The sequence below is a fragment of the Coregonus clupeaformis genome, unplaced genomic scaffold (genome assembly GCF_020615455.1).
Source record: "Coregonus clupeaformis isolate EN_2021a unplaced genomic scaffold, ASM2061545v1 scaf0587, whole genome shotgun sequence".
NCBI classification, from domain to species: Eukaryota; Metazoa; Chordata; class Actinopteri; order Salmoniformes; family Salmonidae; genus Coregonus; species Coregonus clupeaformis.
Window position 1 is genome coordinate 55,063 of NW_025534042.1, and position 25,054 is coordinate 80,116.

General features: G+C 46.8%; 1 protein-coding gene across 3 annotated transcripts in view; it reads left to right on the forward strand.

Annotated features, from left to right (window-relative positions):
• The window catches only part of LOC121562328 (adenylate cyclase type 2-like), a 62,421-nt gene that overhangs the window by 22,058 nt on the left and 15,309 nt on the right, over positions 1-25,054 (forward strand). For all 3 annotated transcript variants that reach the window (XM_045216046.1, XM_045216047.1, XM_045216048.1), the window contains exons 2-6: positions 12,126-12,982; positions 19,396-19,593; positions 20,610-20,777; positions 21,086-21,235; positions 22,709-22,869. In XM_045216046.1, coding sequence (XP_045071981.1) covers positions 12,818-12,982; positions 19,396-19,593; positions 20,610-20,777; positions 21,086-21,235; positions 22,709-22,869 — 842 coding nt within the window. In that variant the 5' untranslated portion in view covers positions 12,126-12,817. The remainder of the gene's footprint in view (positions 1-12,125; positions 12,983-19,395; positions 19,594-20,609; positions 20,778-21,085; positions 21,236-22,708; positions 22,870-25,054) is intronic.

Consider the following 25,054-nt stretch of genomic DNA (forward strand, 5'->3'; position numbering starts at 1 on the left):
GTGCTCCAAATTCCTGTGGTCAGTAAGAATCCGGAATGGATGGACTGCGCACTCCAGCCAGTGTCTCCATTCCTCCAGAGCGAGGACCACCGCCAACAGCTCCCGGTCTCCAACTCCATAGTTCCTCTCTGCGGGGGTAAGCTTTTTAGAGAAAAAGGCACAGGGATACATTTTTCTCTGGCTTACTGTGCCGCTGGGAGAGGACCGCACCCATGCCCTCCGATGCGTCCACCTCCAGGATGAAAGGACGAGAGGGATCTGGATGTTTTAGGATGGGCGCTGTGGTGAACCTCTCCTTCATCCTCTTGAAGGCATCGTCAGCCTCAGGGTTCCAGGTCAGCTTCTGAGGCCCACCCTTAAGGAGAGAGGTGAGCGGGGCGGCTATGGAGCTGAAGGACCTGATGAAATGCCGGTAGAAATTGGCGAAGCCCAGGAAGTTCTGTAGGCCCTTGATGGTGGTGGGAACTGGCCATGACCTGACGGCGTCCGTCTTCACGCCTTCCATGAACACCCCCTGAGGACTGATCCTGTATCCTAGGAAGGAGATGGCCTGTTGGTAGAATTCGCATTTCTCCCCTTTCACCAACAGGCTGTGTTCCCGGAGGCGGAGTAGGACAGTTCGGACGTCCCTGACGTGCTCCTCGAACGTAGCCGAGTAGATCAGGATATCGTCGATGTACACCACCACCTGTCTACACAGCATGTCCCGGAACACGTCATTGACGAAGGACTGGAACACAGATGGTGCGTTGGCGAGGCCGTAGGGCATGACGCAGTATTCATAGTGGCCTGAGGTAGTGCTGAATGGCGTCTTCCACTCGTCTCCTTCCCGGATTCGGATCAGGTTGTAGGCACTCCTCAGGTCCAACTTGGTAAAGTACCGGGCCCCTCATAGCTGCTCGACGGCCGACGGAACCAGAGGGAGGGGGTACCGGTACTTGGTGGTGAATGTGTTCAGCCCCCTGTAGTCAATGCATGGTCTCAGTCCTCCGTCTTTTTTGGCCATGAAGAAGAAGCTGGTGGAGGCAGGAGAGGTAGAGCGTCTGATGAACCCCTGTGTCAGGGTCTCCGCCACATACTTCTCCATGGCCTCCGCCATGGAAAGGGGGTAAATGCGACTCTTAGGGGGGTGTTGTCCCTCCAGCAGGTCAATGGCGCAGTCCCAGGGCCTGTGAGGAGGGAGACACGTAGCCTTAGATGAAGAGAAGACATCGGAAAGATCTGCGTACTCACATGGAATGTTGGGCTGGAGGGCGGACTCCGGACTCTCCACTGACAAGGAACAACAAACCACCGGCAGGCAGGTCTTCTGACATGAGGTAGTCCAGGCTGTGATCCTCTTGGTGATCCAATTGATGGTGGGGCTGTGTAGTCTGAGCCAGGGCAATCCCAAGACGATCCGGTGAAGGGGTGACGTGACGATGTGGAATGACAGCTCCTCGTGGTGCTCCGGTAGTGTGGGAATGGTGACGTGCGTAATGGTGCCTGACCCAAGGGGTTGATTGTCCAATGAGGTGACATGTAGCGAAGATGGCAGTGGCACGGTGGGCAACCCCATTCAGAAACCAGCTCCCTATCTATAAGGTTCCCCGCTGATCCGGAATCTATCATTGCAGTAGAAATGGAAGATGAGGAATAACCAGTAACCGTTATGGGAACTAAAAACAATGGTTTTGTGATAGATGACGTCACACTCACGGAGTGGCGACGGGAGTCATACCCCCTACATAGGGAGCCGCCAGGAGATCTGTGTGCCGCGGTGGTGCTGCCCACCTCCATGGGTGAGGACTCGGAATCAGGGCGGCTTCCATAGCTTAGATGGGGTGAGCGTCGAAGCTCCGGGAGGTGTTGGGAACGCCGTCTCTCTCGCAACATGTCGTCAAGACGGATGGATGTGGTGATAAGGGTATCAAGGTCCATCTCATCGTCCCGACATGCGAGTTCTGTCTTGATGTCCTCCCGTAAGCCTCTCCTGAAGGCCGTGCGCAGAGCACGCTCATTCCAGCCGGAAGACGCTGCCACCGTGCGAAAGCTCAGAGCATACTCGGACGCGGGCCCCTCTCCCTGTTGTAGATGGAGGAGACGCTCACCCCCATCCTTTCCCTCCGTGGGATGATCAAACACCGCCCTGAACCGAGCGAGGAAGGTGGGGTAGGGTTGTGCCACTGCCTCCTCTCCTTCCCAGACTGCCGTGGCCCAATCCAGCGCCTTCCCCTTAAGAAGCGAAATCACCAGCGCTATCCTGGCTTGGTCAGATGGATATGCCCCAGGCTGACGCGCCAGATAAAGTGACACTTGTAGCAGGAAGCCTCTACATTTAGTAGTTTTACCGTCAATGCGCTCCGGTAGGGCGAGGGTTCCCGCAGAAATGGGTGATAGCCCGGGGACAGGTGGATTGGAGGCACTCGCCGCTCCCTGAGGTAGAACCAGAGCGCTGGGCAGAGTTTGGAGTATGTTGGCGACTTCAACTGGGAAGCGGTGGGTCACTGGGGGACGCCATACATTTTCGTTTGGTGTGTGATTCTGGTACTGAGGGCAGACGTCTAGACCAGAGCAGGACGACAGGGAGGAATTAACAGGGTCAAGTGCTTGCTCAAACAATGGGGTACGTCTATTAGAGCAGAATAAACAGAGCGACTCACAAAATTGATTCACCCTAAATAGGCAGTGGTGATGAGGTGCCGCTGGAGGTATTAAACATGGGTCCCGCTTCCAGTGGGAGAGGTAGGTGCTGGTCGAGGCACTGGGAAACAGTCCACTGCTGCATCCCCAAGCATTTTCGTTTGGTGTGTGAAACATTTCTGTGGCGAGACTAGGGTACGCAGGGTAGCTGCAGGAAGTTTCGCATTTTGACAGGCAAATTTCTTTTTAACAATGTTTAAGTTTAGTCATTAATCTTTAGGGTGTATTGTGTGTAGATTTCTGAGGATTTGTATTCATTTAATCCATTTTAGAAAAAGGCTGTAACGTAACAATGTGGAAAAAGTCAAGGGGTCTGAATAATCTCTGAAGGCACTGTATACCTCAAGTTTTGAAATATACTTTTTTAATGGTCTGAGAAGAACAACATTGGCAGGGCAATTCAAACAGCCAATATGCTGTGGTAATGTATTGGGCATATAGCCTACTACAAACCTCATTGCTACAGAACTTTTTAATAGGTTAATTTTGCATAGGCTTACGTCTTGTAAGTCATGTAAAAAAATTAGCGGTAGATCTCGGTCTTCATTTAGACTCAGAAAGTGATCTCGGCTCAGAAAAGGTTGGGGACCACTGATGTAGCAGAATTTGCTTGGGTGAAGTGACATAGTCGACCACAAACCCTAATTTGGTTCTGGGAAGCAACAGATGGGGTTTTTGTATAGCACGTTTTAGTTAGTAGTCTGTTACAGAAGCACAAACTAAATCCAACAGTCACGTTATGAACTCTGCGTCAGTCTACTGTCTATAAACAGGTAGCCTATTCACTGATACACACCTGGTCACACAGAAGATACACGCACAAAAGTCTCTTATCTCCCAACAGACCATCTGGTATGTGTGTAATAAGCGGGTCTATAGATTCAGTTGTTTTCAGGGAAACATACATCCCTTGTTTCCTGTGCCCTTTTCACTTTTGTCCTACAGAGAAAGGTAACTCTACTGCAGATTTCACATATACACTACCAGTCAAACGTTTAGACACACCTACTCATTCAAGGGTTTTTCTTTATTTTTACTATTTTTTACATTGTAGAATAATAGTGAAGACATCAAAACTATGAAAAACACATGTGGAATGATGTAGTAAATCAAAATATATTTTATATTTGAGATTCTTCAAATAGCTGTCACGCCCTGGCTCTGGGGACACTGTTATGTTGAGCCAGGGTGTGTAGATCAATGTGTTTTGTTTCTATGGGTGCTATTTCTATGTTGGCCAGAGTGGCTCCCAATCAGAGGCAACGAGTGTCAGGTGTTGCTGGTTGTCTCTGATTGGGAGCCATATTTAAACAGTCTGTTTTTCATTCGTGTTTGTGGGATTTTGTTTCCAGTCGGTGTGTGTTAGACCGTGAACTGTCACGATATTGTTTTGTTGTTTTGGTCATTTGACGCTAAATAAAGAGTATGTTTGCCTGCAACGCTGCGCCTTGGTCCTCATCTGTTCCTGACGATCGTGACAGAAAATCCCACCAGAACTGGACCAAGCAGCGAGTCGAGGAGCCATCGCCAGGAAATCCCCTAGCAGATCTCCGTGGCAGCCTCGACTGGGTCAAGCCGAGTGAAGAGCAGAGAGGGTGGACTTGGGAACAGTGGAGGAAGAGTCTCGACTGGGTCAAGCCTAATGAAGAGCAGAATGGCTGGAGTTGGAGGCAGAAGAGCGAGAGTTGGGCGAGAACTATAGAGGCCTGGCCCACGGGGGAGGGAGAGACCCCCAGAATTTTTTTTGGGGGGCTCACGCCGGGGACGACGGGGCAGCAGGAGGCCGCGATGGAGGCGGTCCAGCGGGTGTGCAAGGGAGGCCGCCAGGTTAAGGGGGCCACTGGTCACAGAGGAGAGGGAAAGTGTGGAGGCACGGCGAGAGGTACTGGTGTGTGTTACCAGTCCGGTCCGGCCCGTTCCTGATCCCTGCATAGGGCCAGTGATGTGTGTCCCCAGTACGGTCCGGCCTGTTCCTGTTCCTCGCATCGAGCCTGTGGTGCGCGTCGCCAGCCCGGTCCGGCCTGTTCCTGCTCCCGCACCGAGCCTATGGTGAGCGTCGCCAGCCCGGTCCGGCCCACTCCTGCTCCCCACACCAAGCCAGTGGTGTGCGTCGCCAGTCCGGCACGGCCCGTGCCCGTTCCCACGCAAGCCAGTGGTGTGCGTCGCCAGTCCGGCACGGCCCGTGCCTGTTCCCCACACCAAGCCAGTGGTGCGCCGTCGCCAGCCCGGCTTCGGCCCGCTTCCTGTTCCCCACACCAAGCCAGTGGTGTGCGTCGCACAGCCCGGTCCGGCCCGCTCCTGCTCCCCACACCAAGCCAGTGGTGTGCGTCGCCAGTACGGTCCGGCCTGTTCCTGCTCCCCGCACCAAGTCAGTGGTGCGCTTCGTCAGCCCGGCTCGGCCCGTTCCTGCTCCCCGCACCAAGTCAGTGGTGCGCTTCGTCAGCCCGGTTCGGCCCGCTCCTGCTCCCCGCACCAAGTCAGTGGTGCGTTTCGTCAGCCCGGTTCGGCCAGCTCCTGCTCCCCGCACCAAGTCAGGGGTGCGTTTCGTCAGCCCGGCTCGGGCCGTTCCTGCTCCCCACACCAAGCCAGTGGTGTGCGTCGTCAGTCCGGCACAGACCGTGCCTGTTCCACTGGTGCCTGGTTCAGCACGGGTCAGCTGCTTCACGCCGGAGCTAGAGCAATCCGCTCCACCAGTGTGCAGTCCAGCTCCGGCCAGCGGGGCCAGACCGGACCAGGGGTACTTTGGGGGGTTGGAGAGGGAGCGGGGATCAGGCCCGGAGCCGGATCCACCGCCTAGGCGGAGTGCCCACCCGGTCCCTCCCTGTGGTATTGGTTGACGCGGTCGGAGTCCGGCGCCTTTAGGGGGGTACTGTCACGCCCTGGCTCTGGGGACACTGTTATGTTGAGCCAGGGTGTGTAGATCAATGTGTTTTGTTTCTATGGGTGCTATTTCTATGTTGGCCAGAGTGGCTCCCAATCAGAGGCAACGAGTGTCAGGTGTTGCTGGTTGTCTCTGATTGGGAGCCATATTTAAACAGTCTGTTTTTCATTCGTGTTTGTGGGATTTCTGTCTGTGTGTGTTAGACCGTGAACTGTCACGATATCGTTTTGTTGTTTTGGTCATTTGACGCTAAATAAAGAGTATGTTTGCCTGCAACGCTGCGCCTTGGTCCTCATCTGTTCCTGACGATCGTGACAATAGCCACCCTTTGCCTTGATGACAGCTTTGCACACTCTTGGCATTCTCTCAACCAGCTTCATGAGGTGGTCACATGGAATGCATTTCAATTAACAGGTGAGCCTTCATAAAAGTTAATTTGTGGTATTTCTTTCCTTCTTAATCAGTTGTGTTGTGACAAGGTAGGGGGTATACAGAAGATAGCCCTATTTGGTAAAAGACCAAGTCCATATTATGGCAAGAACAGCTCAAATTAGCAAAGAGAAACGACAGTCCATCATTACTTTAAGACATGAAGGTCAGTCAATACGGAACATTTCAAGACCTTTGAAAGTTTCAAGTGCAGTTTCAAGTGCAGTCGCAAAAACCATGAAGTGCTATGATGAAACTGGCTCTCATGAGGACCGCCACAGTTCTGGGAAGACCCAGAGTTACCTCTGCTGCAGAGGATAAGTTCATTAGAGTTACCAGCCTCAGAAATTGCAGCCCAAATAAATGCTTCACAGAGTTCAATAACAGACACATCTCAACATCAACTGTTCAGAGCGGACTGTGTGAATCAGGCCTTCATGGTCGAATTGCTGCAAAGAAACCACTACTAAAGGACACCAATAAGAAGAAGAGACCTGCTTGGGCCAAGAAACACGAGCAATGGACATTAGACCGGTGGAAATGTGTCCTTTGGTCTGGAGTCCAAATTGGAGATTTTTGGTTCCAACCACCGTGTCTTTGTGAGACGCTGTGTGGGTGAATGGATGATCTCCGCATGTAGTTCCCACCGTAAAGCATGTAGGAGGAGGTGTTATGGTGTGGGGGTGCTTTGCTGGTGACACTGTCTGTGATTTATTTAGAATTCGAGGCACACTTAACCAGCATGGCTACCACAGCATTCTGCAGCGATACGCCATCCCATCTGGTTTGGACTTAGTGGGACTATCATTTGTTTTTCAACAGGACAATGACCCAACACACCTCTAGGCTGTGTAAGGGCTATTTGACCAAGAAGGAGAGTGATGGAGTGCTGCATCAGCTGACCTGGCCTCAACAATCACCAGACCTCAACCCAATTTGAGATGGTTTGGGATGAGTCAGACGGCAGAGTGAAGGAAAAGGAGCCAACAAGTGCTCAGCATATGTGGGAACTCCTTCAAGACTGTTGGAAAAGCATTCCAGGTGAAGCTGGTTGAGAGAATGCCAAGAGTGTGCAAAGCTGTCATCAAGGCAAAGGGTTGCTATTTGAAGAATCTCAAATATAAAATATATTCTGATTTAACACTTTTTTGGTTTCTACATGATTCCATAACTGTTATTTCATAGTTTTGATGTCTTCACTATTATTCTACAATCTAGAAAATAGTAAAAATAAAGAAAAACCCTTGAATGAGTAGGTGTGTCCAAACTTTTGACTGGTACTGTATAAGGGGCATTTATAGCACCATCATCCTCAACAGATGGATGAGGCTTTGCTGTGTAGTGTGAGGTTTCTATATAATAAGGTTCCAGCTCCGTTATCAGTTTGGGTTTTTAGGTTATGATGAAACAGACATTATGGAAGTTCTTGTTTGTGAACTCATGACAACTGTTGTCAACTCGTAACACACTGGTAAATGGTTTTGTCTAATTTTCAAAAAACAACATTCATATGATTTGCTCGGTGTAAAAGGTCAGCCCTCATGAGCATCAACAATGTAATATCAAGAAAATAAGAGCATATCATTGAGTGAGGTGTTGACTTGAATACCTAATTAAGGACATCATGAGAGGATTATTCAGCTCCTAGCCTACCTAGCTCGTGTATGGAATAATCTAGAAAGCCTGTGGGTTGGACAGTTCAGCTGACCTTTCAACTCGTAACCATTAAGCCTAATATGGGCTTAGTCTGACCTGTGAATAGCAGTTATCTGCTTTCTTTGTTCTTTACCAGTCCCATTGTCCAACCATATGAATAACAACACAAAAACCATAGAATGACAGCCTAAAGGTAAAGACCTGCCTATTTACTCTCCATGAAAGCCTAAAATACCATGTTGGTTTGTTTAAGGCCTGATGGTGGACATTGTGTATTTACTGTAGATATTCACAAACAATGGTTCATTATTATGTCACTATTACACCACAGGGATGTGACTGCATTATAAACCTTGATGGTTCCTTCCAACATATTGTTCAACAGTTGAATGTTTGCAGGATGAATCACACCTGACTCATAAGGACTCTCCTTATTCTCTCTGTCACTCAGGTGTGGAAAGTAGCATCCACCATGTACAGCTGGGCAGTTCCATGGTAACAGAATTATGCTGAGACTCACATTTTAAAATGTATACCAAACAAAAAACATTGATTACAAAAAAATTGAACACACCATAGAACTCTATGCACAAGGACAACTTTTAACAATTTCCATTGAAAATATTACAAAAACACAGAATACAACTGAGGGAGATTTTACTTTAATTCTGTTACCAAACTTTGCATCTGCACAATTTTCCCAGTAAATGTTTAATTGTATTTTTTAACTGTGTAAATTGTTCAAAGTAGTTATTGTGCATAGAGTTGTATGGTTTGTTAAACTTTTGAAATCAATGGTTTTTGTTTGGCATATATTTAAACGTGAAAAATCATAGTCTTTGTGTAATTCCCTTACTATGGAATTGCCCAGCTGTGGCTTACTCGGCCTCATAAAAATGTAGTACGGATGGTAGTCTTCTTCACTACAATCCCACCAGGTCAAATATAGTTTGCTCCTCCTCAATTGTAGTGGCAACTTTTTCATTTCCTAACCCTCACCATGTCGAGAGGCCAAAGAGAAGACCACATCCAGTCCCTTGAACTTCACGTCCTCTATTATCTTGCATTAATGCACGTTGCCAGTTTGTGACAGCAGCCATGTGCGTTCCTGATCTCAGTGGCGTCAGTAGTTTTGTGTTGCGGCTGCTCCAGGAGTCACATGACGCCAGTTTGCGAGGCCGTTGTGAGAATGCCTCGATTTGCCTCAGCTCTTTCAGAGAGAAAGGCCTCGCAGACAATGCAGTGCAGTTACTGCTATTCATCCTGTTCTTGAGAGACTCCAGCCTATTCAAGCCAGGCTGTTATTCCAGCACTGCTCCACATGACTCCACTCAGCGGCGGAGACAGACAGAGATCCGCTGGCTCGGTCCTTTGCCATGGCAACTTTAGAATTGGAACATAAAGCGGTTGTCGGGCTAGGAGCTGTAATATCAAGCCGTTGTCTCACAAACAAGCGCTCTATGGCGGTGTCAAATGGCTGCCTCGGGACAAAACATCCTGGAATGCTCAGTACTAGTATCCTACTGTCCGACTGAGACAGACCTATTCACTGATCGTTAACATCGAGGGGAACTGAGCCATCTGCCCTAGTATGAGGCTGCTCTCAAGATGTCTTCATTACTTCCTCACTGTCCTCCTAACATTGGAATGCACACATACAGTATGTCAGACAATGAAAGTGATCCAGGTTTAACTAACAGACCGAGTAAGACAAAGTAGGCTACAAAGCCACTGAAAAGCAAGAAAAAGCGATCGCGAAAGAGCATAGAAACTGTTTTATCACCACCCCCTTGTTGTGAGTTTCCTGGCTTAAGTGAATAGGAAGATGCGGCAATTGAAAGGAGAACCATCGTCCTGTGTTCCATTGATAAGCAGAAGTTCCCTGGAGCCTTCTAGATAATAAGTCTCCCCTCACTGCTCTCTCAGAGATAGATACTGTCTCAGTGCCGTTTCACCGTCCCTTTGTCCCAGAACCATTCTCTAACAGTACCACTCTTAATGGTCTATTTGGACTTCCCTCACAGTTGTGGCTCATTGTCTATCTCCATCTGTCTATCTCTGCCTCTGTATATCTCACTGCGGACTCATAACTTACTCTCTAAGTCTCCCTGTTTAAGGGTGATAACACTGACCTACCGTGCTGCATTATCCAGGAGATGAGTAGCCATGACAAAATGGGACCTTTGGTCCTTTACTGTCTGCCATTGGTGTCTGGTCATCCTCACATTCATTCATCCTCCTCCCTACTGTTTACTCTGGTCGCATGCATGAGCAGTCATCTAGTCTATGGGTTGATTGGTCTGAAGGAGCTAAATCAGAGAAATTATCTCATATTTCGCAACATGTCTAATGTAAGGCATGTAGTGTTTTGTGTGAGTGTTCTTTTTGAAGGAGTAATTTCCTTCATCTGAACCGTGTGTATATCATAGATCTGAGAGGCCCTGACCTCTTCAGGGCCCCAGCTGTTTTCTAATAGAGAAGACGGATCCCCTACCAGTATGTGCCTTACCTCGTCCTCTGTTTAACTACCTCCCAACTCTGTCTGTTAGTCAGACTCTGCAGGATAGCCTGGGTCGTACAGGATGGGGGCTGGGTAAAGGGTTGTTGGTTGCTTGGCTGTAATAGTCTTGTAGTAATAAAAGGAACAGTTAAACAGCCAGGCTGTAAATCGCTGACTGGGCCTCCATCAACACACGGCCTGCTGTGACAGAGCAGGTTGTCATTATGACTGGAGCATCCTGACTGGTTGACTGGCTGGGACCCCATTCTCCTATTCACACAGCCCAACAGGTGTCCCTCCCTCTCTGGCCTTTAGGTACATAACCTCATCAGCCCCTATGTTATTTTATGGCACATAGCAACTGTTGCAGTTGCCATGCGAAAAGACAAACAGGCAACAATGCTTTATGCTGTTAGTACAGGTCCAGGAGTCAGGACTATTAGCAACTGCTGAGATTAGGTTTATATTAACTAACTATATGTGAGGTTCATTTCATATCGTTTCAACCTAGAAACATCTAGCCTCTCCCAAACACACCAGCCTGTTTATGAAGGCCAGAATGTAATCCCTTCTCTGAAATGACAATGAGAGGTGATATCATAATCAGTCTCTGAGCCCAATGGTTTACGGTCACGCCCGTACTGTAGCTGTGCTGTTGTGTTGTGTGGTCTTATTATCAGGTGAGACAAAGACCAGTCGCTGGCCCCTCTTTAAACCAACCAGATAAGGATGCATAGTACTTCCTACTGCATGCTTGAGACGAGAGCCTCCTGAATTTATTTTCCATTCAGCCTTAGATTTGTAAATACAGCGTAGCCTCTGATTCACTGAGCAAACTTCCTGTGTGCCAGGGAGCCAGCCAGTGAGGGCAGGAAGACTAAGGGGAATCCAACTCCTCATATACTGACTGGCTTTAGTGGCCTCTGCTCTGTGCTTATTAAGACAGGAGCAAGGTACACACACTGCCCAGCCAGTGGATCCTAACAAAACATAGACCTGGTTTATTTTCCTACAGGTTAATATATCTTGATTTATTGATTTTTAATGTAACTCCTAAGGGGCTGCATTGATGTCCTTAATCATTAGCGATACTGCAGTTTCACGTAAAGAAGAACGGTTTGGCCGTATCCCAGTGTGGCAAATGCCGGAGATTTAAATAATGCTTCTTTCAGAATGGACCAGTTATTTCTGTCCATCTTTTAAATGTGTTACGTATTAAAGTGATGAATGACAATCTCCTTAAACTCTTGTGAATAATGGGTTGCTATGGTAAAATCCTTGGCAGACATAGACTGAGACTCTTGGCTAGCGTTTTAAACTCCACAATACTGAATGTGTTTTGTCAGAGTAAAGTGAAGTAGATAGAAGTAAATGAAGTAGAGACCAGTGTGGTGTTTAATGATGCAAGAGTTCATCCCTCGATGGCGTATTCTTGAGTAAAGCGCTCCATGGAGAGTTTATTCATTAGAAGGGCTAGGCGTCATCATGGCAGTTCTCCATGGAGCTGTGGCCAAACCGGAACAGAGACTGAGGACTGGGACTGGGACTGAATACAGACAAACCAGGCTTTCTTAATCGTGGGAACAACTGCAGGGCTTGGGTTGAATGAGGATTGAAGATTCACTCACTTGTGTATAAATATTTACACCCTTGGCTAAAACAACACAGTCTAACTTTGTCATATGAAGGGACTCACTCTACTGTACTCTCACTGTGTACAGTTTGGCAGACAGTAATGTAGTTTCAAATCACATCGCTAAACTGTTATTTTTTAAAATAAAAAATTTCTTCTCAATGCCAGATAATGTAATCTGTTTATTAAAACATAAGCTTAGTGAGTGCATCAACATTTTCTGACGTGTCAACAAGAGAAAGTGCTTTGAGTAGCCATGACCCTCTCAAGTGTTGTGGATTGCTATTTCACTCCTGTCTTTATCAGTGGTTCCAGCAAACTCACCCAGTCTGTCTCCTCCCCAGGCCTCTGACTGTGCCAGCTCCAGTGGGTGGCGCTACATTGGGCCCCTCTCTCTGCCCGCTCAGCACTGATGGGACAGACATCCTGGAGGAATCCTTGACGACCCCTCTGTCTTCCTCCGCCCTCCCTCTTTCTCCTCCTCCTCCTCTTTCATTAGACTCTCCTCCTCCCCCGGTCTCTTCTCTCAGCGCTGGGATCATTACTCAACCCTTCTGAAGAATGGAACACAGTAGCTGGCATGGATAAACTGGGTCTGCCTGCCAAAGCAGAAAGGGAGAAAGAGAGAGTGAAAGAAAAGCGAGCTAGAGCAAAACCTGTGAGCAAAAGAAGAGAGCAACATATTAAAAATGCCCTTAAGGGAGAAGATCGACAACTGCACTTGAGCAGTATGAGCTAGAAGACCTGCGCAAACCTGCCCACCTGGATCTGTGGATCTGTAAACACACACACACACACGTCTGTCTTACAGTTGCAGCAGAAGAAGGCTCCTACCCTGCCCTACACTTTGGGGTGTTTTCAGCGTTATTCCCTGCCGTAACATACCTGTGTGAGGAGGAGTGGACAAAAGTGGAGAGGAAATTCAGCAACTCTTAGAGGACAGTGGAAGTTGATAAAAATGCTTCTTTGTTAAAAACAGCGTGTTTCGGCCCATAACCTTTATCAGGGTTTTAGTAGTGAACAGGACACCACCACCATGCCGGCTAAAAGGAAATACCTGTTGAATGAACAGGAGCTGAAACATGAGGCCCTGTACAGGAAGTTCTCCTGTATCAGCCAGTACCAGCCTCTGGTGCTGCTACTGGGCCTCTCCATGCTGTCCTGCGGAGTCCTCATCATCCTCTTCTTCGCCCTGCAGCTGGTGAGTCCCTGTGTGTGTGTGTGTGTGTGTGTGTGTTTAGCTGATGTGGAATCGCTAGCTAGCGGCCATCGTGTAAGTGACGTCGCCTACCGAGACCTAGAAGTGTGTGTGCACCTACCCAGATGGTTGTTGAGACCGTCATGGCCATGTATGACGTGACAGTATGTTACACATCAGAGACCAGCTAATTACAGCTTTTTTGAATGACTGAGTAATATCCGCTGAGGGGGCGTGATGTCCTCACTGGATGAGTTGACAGCTAATGGACGGAGATACGGAGATTAGCACATTAAAGACACTATTGTAGTATGTTCTCTTTCTGTAGTACATTGAACAATTGTGCATAGACATACTGAATTAGATGACAGTTCTTTGTTTTTTTTCTCCTCGACACGACAGTCTGTGGCAAGGCGTAGCAATATACTAGAGATTATGTTATTGGTGTAGACTTCAGAGTTTAAGAAGCAGGTAATCACTGTATTAGTGTAGCAGGTAAATATGTCACTAGTCTAGAGTTTTAGTAGACATTTTAGGTTACATGTACACGTCTGTGTAGAGCAGTAGGTAATCACTCTGAAACATAAAACGTAAAGCAGCACTTAGGTTCCCTCAGTGTAATAAAAGAGTGTAATCAAATCAAATCAAATCAAATGTTATTGGTCACATGCGCCGAATACAACAGGTGCAGACATTACAGTGAAATGCTTACTTACAGCCCTTAACCAACAGTGCATTTATTTTAAACAAAAAAAGTAAAAAAAAAAGTAAAAATTAAACAACAACAAAAAAAGTCTTGAGAAAAAAAAGAGCAGAAGTAAAATAAAGTGACAGTAGGAGGCTATATATACAGGGGGTACCGTTGCAGAGTCAATGTGCGGGGGCACCGAGCTAGTTGAGGTAGTTGAGGTAATATGTACATGTGGGTAGAGTTAAAGTGACTATGCATAAATAATTAACAGAGTAGCAGCAGCGTAAAAAAGGATGGGTGCAAATAGTTTGCAGTGCAAATAGTCCGGGTAGCCATGATTAGCTGTTCAGGAGTCTTATGGCTTGGGGGTAGAAGCTGTTGAGAAGTCTTTTGGACCTAGACTTGGCACTCCGGTACCGCTTGCCGTGGCGGTAGCAGAGAGAACAGTCTATGACTAGGGGTGGCTGGAGTCTTTGACAATTATGAGGGCCTTCCTCTGACACCGCCAGGTATAGAGGTCCTGGATGGCAGGGAAGCTTTGCCCCAGTGATGTACTGGGCCGTACGCACTACCCTCTGTAGTGCCTTGCGGTCGGAGGCCAAGCAGTTGCCATACCAGGCGGTGATGCAACCAGTCAGGATGCTCTCGATGGTGCAGCTGTAGAATTTTTTTGAGGATCTGAGGACCCATGCCAAATCTTTTCAGTCTCCTGAGGGGGAATAGGCTTTGTCGTGCCCTCTTCACGACTGTCTTGGTGTGTTTGGACCATGATAGTTCGTTGGTGATGTGGACACCAAGGAACTTGAAGCTCTCAACCTGTTCCACTACAGCCCCGTCGATGAGAATGGGGGCGTGCTCAGTCCTCTTTTTTTTTCCTGTAGTCCACAATCATCTCCTTTGTCTTGGTCACGTTGAGGGAGAGGTTGTTGTCCTGGCACCACACGGCCAGATCTCTGACCTCCTCCCTATAGGCTGTCTCATCGTTGTCGGTGATCAGGCCTACCACTGTTGTGTCGTCGGCAAACTTAATGATGGTGTTGGAGTCGTGCCTGGCCATGCAGTCATGGGTGAACAGAGAGTACAGGAGGGGACTGAGCACGCACCCTGAGGGGCCCCCGTGTTGTGGATCAGTGTGGCAGATGTGTTGTTACCTACCCTTACCACCTGGGGGCGGCCCGTCAGGAAGTCCAGGATCCAGTTGCAGAGGGAGGTGTTTAGTCCCAGGATCCTTAGCTTAGTGATGAGCTTAGAGGGCACTATGGTGTTGAATGCTGAGCTGTAGTCAATGAATAGCATTCTCACGTAGGTGTTCCTCTTGTCCAGGTGGGAAAGGGCAGTGTGGAGTGCAATAGAGATTGCATCATCTGTGGATCTTTTGGGGCGGTATGCAAATTGGAGTGGGTCTAGGGTTTCTGGAATAATGCTGTTGATGTGAGCCATGAACCAGCCTTTCAAAACACTTCATGGCTACAGACGTCAGTGCTACGGGTCGGTAGTCATTTAGGCAGGTTATCTTAGAGTCCTTGGGCACGGGGACTATGGTGGTCTGCTTGAAACATGTTGGTATTACAGACTCAGTCAGGGACATGTTGAAAATGTCAGTGAAGACACTTGCCAGTTGGTCAGCACATGCTCGGAGTACACGTCCTGGTAATCCGTCTGGCCCTGCGGCCTTGTGAATGTTGACCTGCTTAAAAGTCTTACTCACATCGGCTACGGAGAGCGTGATCACATAGTCATCCGGAACAGCTGGTGCTCTCATGCATGCTTCAGTGTTGCTTGCCTCGAAGCGAGCATAGAAGTGGTTTAGCTCGTCTGGTAGGCTTGTGTCACTGGGCAGCTCGCGGCTGTGCTTCCCTTTGTAGTCTGTAATAGTTTTGAGAGTGTTATTGCAGGTCTGAGCTGTGGGGGAAGTACATAAAAAATATATATATATATACAGTGGGGAGAACAAGTATTTGTTACACTGCCAATTTTGCAGGTTTTCCTACTTACAAAGCATGTAGAGGTCTGTAATGTTTTATCATAGGTACACTTCAACTGTGAGAGACGGAATCTAAAACAAAAATCCAGAAAATCACATTGTATGATTTTTAAGTAATTCATTTGCATTTTATTGCATGACATAAGTATTTGATCACCTACCAACCAGTAAGAATTCCGGCTCTCACAGACCTGTTAGTTTTTCTTTAAGAAGCCCTCCTGTTCTCCACTCATTACCTGTATTAACTGCACCTGTTTGAACTCGTTACCTGTATAAAAGACACCTGTCCACACACTCAATCAAACAGACTCCGACCTCTCCACAATGGCCAAGACCAGAGAGCTGTGTAAGAACAGGGATAAAATTGTAGACCTGCACAAGGCTGGGATGGGCTACAGGACAATAGGCAAGCAGCTTGGTGAGAAGGCAACTACTGTTGGCGCAATTATTATAAAATGGAAGAAGTTTAAGATGACGGTCAATCGCCCTCGGTCTGGGGCTCCATGCAAGATCTCACCTCGTGGGGCATCAATGATCATGAGGAAGGTGAGGGATCAGCCCAGAACTACACGGCAGGACCTGGTCAATGACCTGAAGAGAGCTGGGACCACAGTCTCAAAGAAAACCATTAGTAACACGCTACGCCGTCATGGATTAAAATCCTGCAGCGCACGCAAGGTCCCCCTGCTCAAGCCAGCGCATGTCCAGGCCCGTCTGAAGTTTGCCAATGACCATCTGGGTGATCCAGAGGATGAATGGGAGAAGGTCATGTGGTCTGATGAGACAGAAATAGAGCTTTTTGGTCTAAACTCCACTCGCCGTGTTTGGAGGAAGAAGAAGGATGAGTACAACCCCAAGATCACCATCCCAACCGTGAAGCATGGAGGTGGAAACATCATTCTTTGGGGATGCTTTTCTGCAAAGGGGACAGGACGACTGCACCGTATTGAGGGGAGGATGGATGGGGACATGTATCGCGAGATCTTGGCCAACAACCTCCTTCCCTCAGTAAGAGCATTGAAGATGGGTCGTGGCTGGGTCTTCCAGCATGACAACGACCGAAACACACAGCCAGGGCAACTAAGGAGTGGCTCCGTAAGAAGCATCTCAAGGTCCTGGAGTGGCCTAGCCAGTCTCCAGACCTGAACCCAATAGAACATCTTTGGAGGGAGCTGAAAGTCCGTATTGCCCAGCGACAGCCCCGAAACCTGAAGGATCTGGAGAAGGTCTGTATGGAGGAGTGGGCCAAAATCCCTGCTGCAGTGTGTGCAAACCTGGTCAAGACCTACAGGAAACGTATGATCTCTGTAATTGCAAACAAAGGTTTCTGTACCAAATATTAAGTTCTGCTTTTCTGATGTATCAAATACTTATGTCATGCAATAAAATGCAAATTAATTACTTAAAAATCATACAATGTGATTTTCTGGATCAGACTTTAGATTCCGTCTCTCACAGTTGAATTGTACCTATGATAAAAATTACAGACCTCTACATGCTTTTTAAGTAGGAAAACCTGCAAAATCGGCAGTGTATCATATACTTGTTCTCCCCACTGTATGTGTCTCTAATATGGTCATACATTTGGCAGGAGGTAAGGAAGTGCAGCTCAGTTTGCACCTCATTTTGTGGGCACATAGCCTGTCTTTTCTTGAGAGCCAGGTCTGCCTACAGCGGCCTCTCTCAATAGCAAGGCTATGCTCACTGACTCTGTACATAGTCAAAGCTTTCCTTACCTTTTGGGTCAGTCACAGTGGTCAGGTAATCTGCCACTGTGTACTCTCAGTTTAGGGCCAAATAACATTCCAGAATGCTTAGTTTTTTGGTTAGTTCTTTCCAATGTGTCAAGTAATTATATTTTTGTTTTGTCATGATTTGGTTGCTGTCCTGGGGCTCTGTGGGGTCTGTTTGTGTTTGTGAACAGAGCGCCAGGACCAGCTTGCTGAGGGGACTCTTCTCTAGGTTAATTTCTCTGTAGGTGATGGCTTTGTTATGGAAGGTTTGGGAATCGCTTCCTTTTAGGTGGTTGTTGAATTTAACGTTTATTTTCTGGATTTTGATCATTAGCGGGTATCGTCCGAATTCTGCTCTGCATGCATTATTTGGTGTTTTACGTTGTACACAGAGGATGATTTTGCAGAATTCTGCATGCAGAGTCTCAATTTGGTGTTTCCCATTTTGTGAATTATTGGTTTGTGAGCGTACCTCACAGCCATAGAGGGCAATGGGTTCTATAACTGATTCAAGTATTTTTAGCCAGATCCTAATTGGGATGTCGAATGTTATGTTCCTTTTGATGGCGTAGAACCCACCACTAATGTTTTTGTGGCAGGTTAGTTAGCATGTGTAGGCTAATGCCTATTGTTAAGTGCACAGGCCGGTGAGGATAAGAGTGTAATAAAGTCACTGTGTTCAACTTGTACAACTTCCCTCTCCACTGTGGATGGATGGACTACCTGTTAGAGACCATGAGCCCACCAGTGAGCGAGAGGAGGGCATGCCAACATATATTTCTAAGTGGTACTTAAACAGGATAGTTGGCCTCAGATTGAACAAAGAGCCTATTGAGAGCCCTGTTGTTTTTAGGTGGATGAAGTCATTTAGATTCTAACAGAGTACAAAGAGAGTAAGAGAGTCAGAGAGCACGGAGAGGATGCTTTTAGTGGTCCTCATTTTACATAACCGTTAACTTAACCCACCAACGGACACTAGAGAGAGTGTATGTTCTTGTGGGTTTACTTTGGTCATTATTGCAGAATTACGTTTTGCACAGTTTGTTTCCTACCCTAAAGAAGTGATCTGATTTTAAGCTCTACACCACAGAGCACGCAATCTTCTCCACATGATAACAAACAAAACCTGACGTAAATTTCAATGCCCAACAGACGAAAACATTCACTCATGGCAGGCTGAGACTGAGCAGATCCCACCTGGGTCATTGCTTTTCAGATGAGATTTCGAGAGGAGAGGATCAGAACCAATCTGTTCTCTAATTGTATAGACTAGTTTCAGTACTTCCTTCCATCTGAAAATAAATGAGAAAAGGACATGAACAAGTCTGCTATAGGTCGATTTAGTGGGTGTGGCCGTAGTTAAATGTGCTAGTAAAGGCCTTCACTTCTGCTACCATGGAAACCAGCATACTCAATAGACAATGCCGGGATGGCCTTCTGCTCAGGGACCTTTACACAGTCATTCCTGCTCTCCTTGGCATTGAACTCTTTCCCATTCTCTCTTTCTCTCGCTCCCTTGCTTTCTCGCTAACTGGCATGCACGCAAGTGTATACACACACACCAGAAATCTATATCTGAGCCTCCTCTGTGTAATTAAATCAGGAAGATGCTGTGGCCTCTAGCAACAGGACATGACGCAGAGACAGATGTGCAATAAGCCTGGATAAACCACGATGCTGAATTAGATAGTGGCCGCTCTCATGTGTAGACAGTACATAGGCATAATAAAGGGACTGGAATGATGTTGAGGGAATGTTGTTTAGGCATATCATTGTACCTGACTATATAACACTTCAAAACCTGCCCTCAGACGGAACATATATTATAGCCTGTTTTTTTATCATAGTCTTTTCATTAGATGAGTATAGCATTGTGTGTCTGTGTAGGGCTGTGTGTAGATGGATATGGCATCAGTGCCTATGACTGTGTGTATATCTCAATGTAGAGTATAATGTAAATTCCATGATTGTGATTCAGTGTGCGTTATGTTCTCCCTCCCTGTTTCAGAGTGCGGAGGAGCACTGTGCATTTGTGAGCGTGGTGAGCTGCAGCTTGTGCGTGTTCCTGGCTGTGTTTGTGCTGGTGTGTACAGAGACCCTGACCCAGCGCTGGAGGAGACTGCTGGGCCTGGTGGTCTGGGCCACTCACCTCACCATGGGATTCACCTTCATCTTCAGCGGACCCCTCATCCTGCCCTGGGACCAGGTATACGCACTCACACACACGCACACGCACACTCTCTTCTCTAACCCTAAAGAAAGGTTACACGACAAAGCCTGTTGGCTTTAATAATAAAAATAAAAGCCCACTTCCTTTGTCCTCTTACTCTCCTCCATCTTCATACCAGCCAGTTTATTAGGTACACCCATCTAGTACCGGGTTGGACCCCTCTTTGCCTCCAGAACAGCCTGAATTCTTCGGGCATGGATTCTACAAGGTGTAGCGTTCAAACGTTGCACAATTGCTATCGAGGGACCTAACGTGTGCCAGGAAAACAACATTACACCACCTCCACCAGCCTGTACCGTTGACACCAGGCAGGATGGGGCCATTGACTCATGCTGCTTACGCGAAATCCTTACTTCATTATTGCAGAATTACGTTTCACACAGTTTCTGTTGCCTTCCCTAAAGAAGTTATCTGATTTAAGATCTACATCACAGAGCACACAATCTTCTCCATGTGATAACAAACAAAACCTGATGTGAATTTCAATTCTGGCACACATTAGATCCCTTGATACCAATTGAGCAACTTTTGAACGCCAGACCTTGTAGAATCCATGCCCCGACAAATTCAGGCAAAGGGGCACCGACGATCATACCACGCTCAATGTCGCTTAGGTCACTTATTTATGCCCATTCTAACGTTCAATCGAACAGTAACTGAATGCCTTGATGCCTGTCTGCCTGCTTTATATAGCAAGCCACAGCTACGTGACTCGCTGTCTGTAGGAGCGAACCATTTTCACGAAACGGGGTGGCCTACCTAATAAACTGGCCACTGAGTTCATGTGTGTACTCATTATATACACACATGAACAGAAGCATCAAAAAGTTATGTTTGTCTAGTTATAGCATCTCTTGCCAGGACACTGAGGTGACAGTTGTCCAGTAAAGCCACTTGTTCTTTGGGTAGTGCTGCCAATCCGAGACTCTTTCCCCACAGTATTTCATGTCATATCAGTCTGACCTATCTCTCGATCTCATTTTCTCCTGTAGGTTCCCTTCTTCTTGTTCATCATCTTCACAGTGTACACCATGCTGCCTTTCCAGATGTGCTATGCTGTGGTGCTCAGTGTGATCTCCTCACTCTCTCACATCATGGTCCTCACTCTACGCCTCACTGTCTTCAACATGCAAGACCCCAGCCCCTTTCTGGCCAATCAGGTGTGTTATTAGTTATGCTGTTAGTAACACTTATACATGTGTTCCATGATCTCCTGGTGATGCATGACGTTATGTATGTTCACGATGTTGTGCTTTAGATAGTTTTCTATAAACAGGAAGTATCACAGCATATGTGTGTGTGTTAATGACTCATGTGTCATGTATGTTTCAGCGAGATTGTGTGCTATAGTGTTGTTGTTGATGTCCTGTAAGGAGTTTCTAAGGCGTAAGGCACATTTCTCTGAAAACGGACAATAAAATGCTTACGCTGTGCAGCTAGATTTTAATGTCTGTCCCTCTGTCCCCAGCTGCTGTCCAATGCGGTGGTGTTTCTGTGTGGCAGTGTGGTGGGGGCCTTCCATAAGGTCCTGATGGAGAGAACACTAAGACAGACCTTCCAGGATACACTCCGATGTCTGGGCATCCGCATGAAGCTGGAGATAGAAAAGAGACAGCAGGTGACAACATCTCCTTATCAGACACTCAGCTATCTTTTTGATTTAGTTCTTTAACTTTTATTTAAGGAAGGACCCTTGAGATTAGGAACCTCTTTGGCGAGGGCGACCTCCCAGTGTATTAGAAATCCTGTTCTGGTTGAATAACATGCTTTTGGTGTCTCTTTCTGAACAGAGGCTGACCTGACTGAAAGACAGGAAGTATGAAAGACTAATGAAAGTTAATAAATTGTGTTAGGCTAATTTTTTTGTCATAATAGCACTGGTTAATTGTTTACTTAATTTAAGACCATCAGCCTTGTTGTTTTCTAGCTTGTATTTTTCATTACGATGATCAAATCCCCCTCAAATTAAATGTTATTGTAATGATCTTTTAAGTAGATGTCTGTGTGTGCTCCGTTAGTAAAAACGGGTGTCTGTTTCAAATGGCTTTTTAACCATAATTTTTTTTCATTTGTAATGATAGTTACTTAGGAAGTGACACCACACTCTGTGAGAGAGAGGAGGCTGCTGGCTGCTCTGTTGCCTAGCAGGACAGAATGGAATGATATAATCGTTAACATTTGAGCTGCCTCTGTTCTACTCTGTTGTATTGAGCCCGAAAAAAGGAGCAGTGCCACAGGGGTTAGCCAAAGAGAACAGGCCCCATAAAGAGAAGAGGGAAGGGAGGGTTTGAAATGGGTCCCAACGCTGAGGTGAACAGTAACTCCCCCCGCATACACAGAGCACTCTGCCATTGTTCTCTAGGCCCAGTCAGATAGAATCTGCCAGATCAATTACAGCACAGAGCTGAGCTGACTGTACCAAATCAAGGCCACTTTGTGCAGAATGACTTTCCATGCTTTACGGTTTACTGGAAAACCTGCTCCAGTCATTTGAACCAGGAGGTGGTAATCTATCTGTGAGAGCATGTAGGCCTAGCCAGTTGCCCCGTGACACTAGTCTTGGGTCAGTTTAACATTTCTCCCACTAATGGTTAAGGTTAGGATTTCATCCTAGATCTGTACCTAGGGGCAAATCCCCCCCATGGATGCAGCCAAACCAGTGGAGAGAGAAAGGAGAGGAGTCAGGTGCCTCAGTATCACATCATAAGGGTGAACAGGAATTATGGGGTCAATAGGGATTGAAGAATAATGATTTCCTGAGACATCTCCTTATGAACTTCTTAGATTCTCATCTCACCTGACTCTATTCCATCCCAGAGGCTCTCAATGTGATGTTCTCTCTGTCTGTTGACTGGCTGTACAACCAGACTGGCAGCACAATGATTATAAAGCTTTTAACAGTAATCTGAGTGAATGGGGACCTTGTTAGTGCAGTTACCAGATCAGCAAGACACTCTGACAGCTGGTTGATACTCAGACTGGGTTTCTCCCTGATTGGATGGGTTCATGACCTTTTGTCTATCGGACAGTGTGTGTGGTTGGGTGGGTGTGGTGTGTTGATGCTAACGTGTGTGTGTGTGTGTGTGTGTAGGAAAACCTGCTGCAGTCTGTGCTGCCGGTCTACATCTCCATGAAGATGAAGCTGGCCATCATGGAGCGTCTGCAAGACTGCAAGGACAAAGAAGAGCAGCAACGACTCGTCAAAGACAACAACTTCCACAGTCTCTACGTCAAGAGACACGAGAACGTCAGGTACAGTACAACAATAGCCTGTCATGTACTAAGAATATCACTGAGAAACATACAGCATGTTCAAATAACCTGTTATGTTCTAAGAATATTACTAAGAAACATACAGTAGAATCCAATCCTTTGCTGTCAATCATTGCCTGTCAAACTAAGCATGGTTTTCAGTCTACCAAACGGCACACATGGGGAAATATTTCCCCAACCCAAATGTTCTCTTGAACGAAACCCCGCTTGTGGCTTTAGCCTTTGATTTTCTCATTCCCTGCCTTTACATTTTGGCTTCACTTCTCTTTTGCTGCTTTTCGACTGTAACACTAGTGTTACACCAGTGTATATACCCTTATGTTATACTAGGGAAATGGTGTTTCCATAGCTAGGGCTGACAGTGAGTACTTGAGAATAGCAGAATCAGTTGCTTTGTGAGAAGGTGTTAAAGTTCACAGTTAGCCATTGTTATGTAAATGCAAGCTGAAAGGTACCAGTGGCCTGGCTTTGGCCCCAAGTGAGAGCAGGTCCACCGGAGCCATGGCTCAGTGAGACCTGGGTGCCGGCCCGCATATATGGAAACAGAAAGGTCTGAGCCTTGGGTAAAACACTGGGTTAAATCCTAAATTATTCTGCTTCATATGTTGCATGTGTGCTTTGAATAGTTAGTATAGTTTGTGTTCTCTAATTTCATGATTTTCCCCTGATTCCTCTGGGACAGGGATGGTCGACTCCAGTCCTCAGGGGTGTGATTGGTGTCACACTTTTGCCCCAGATAACACACCTGACTCCAATAATCAACTAATCATGATCTTCAGTTTAGAATGCAATTCGTTTAATCAGCTGTGTTTGCTATGGATGGAGAAAAAGTGACACCACTCCGGCCCCGAGGACTGGAGTTGCCCATCCCTGCTCTGTGAGGTCTATTTACACTCACAATGCCCAGTCAGTTCTCATGGAATTTAGCAGGACAGTGTTAGCTGAGCATTGACCCAGATAAGGCCTTTTGTTTTATGGGCATTCATTTAGAAAGTGCTGACAGACATTGGCTTTGTAGCCTATCCAGTGAACCTTAGTAGATAGCTCAATAGATTCCCTAAGTTTTAGACTCTGTAATTGTTACAGACTGGACTGTACCTTCTACCTTCCTGGAGAGAGAGGGAGCCCATTTGTTGCCCAAATGAAGGTCAACACATCAACACTCGTCGATCTTCTCAGTAGCCTGACAAACTGACATTTGTAACTACCTGGTTGATTTGTTGATATCGCACTGCTTTGCTTTATCTTGGCCAGGTCGCAGTTGTAAATGAGAACTTGTTCTCAACTGTCTTACCTGGTTAAATAAAGGTGAAAAAAAGTAATAAGTTTAGGCCCGTAATTAATATGATTTCATAGAAAAGGAGGGACATTTAAACTGTCTGATCTGAGAAGGCCTTGTGAAAATCAAAGACCGTATCATGTGCTGCTGTGGCTCAGCTAGTGCGTGAATCCTCATTTAAGCCCTTTATAATAATAATAAATAATAATAATATATTACACACCTTTGGTGTGTTACTGTGAATTATAGCCCAAGCACCTCCCCATTTGATCCTTGTAATGACACGAGACATGCTTGTCATTAGACATGTTCTTTCAGAGGAAACACCTGGTCGTTGTCAGTCAGAGTTACTGGGCGGCCATGGTTCTCTGGTCTGGTCTGGTCTGCCGAGCAACAGGCTAACGTTAGCTATTTTAATGAGGACTGACCTTGGCAGCAGTTAGTGGGACACTGACCTTGGCAACAGTTAGCCCTCTGAGCCCTGGTAATGAGCCAGTGATTAGGCAGTGGCGGCTGGATGTGTGGTGGCCCGGGTCAGGTGCTCTGTGTGGAGGACAGGGCTCACAGCAAGCTTATCGCACTTCCAATCAGTGTACTGTACAGTGCTTCCCCTAGGATCTTTTTCAACAGCTGTGGCAAAGTTAGCGGGGCGGGGGGGTGGGGGGGGTTAGTGGACGTGGCCAATGGCAAACATTTTAGAGGCCGTCCTCTTGGCTGCAGACAATTCATTTGATGTTTTAAAGCTGATTTCATGCAAAACATTTTGCCATGGGCGGAGAAAACATTTTTACACTGAAAACGTTTCACCATCCCGGAAAAAAAATAGCGGTGGCCCGCCGCTGCTAAATGAATATAGGGTAAACACTTCTGTAGTTTAAATCTTAG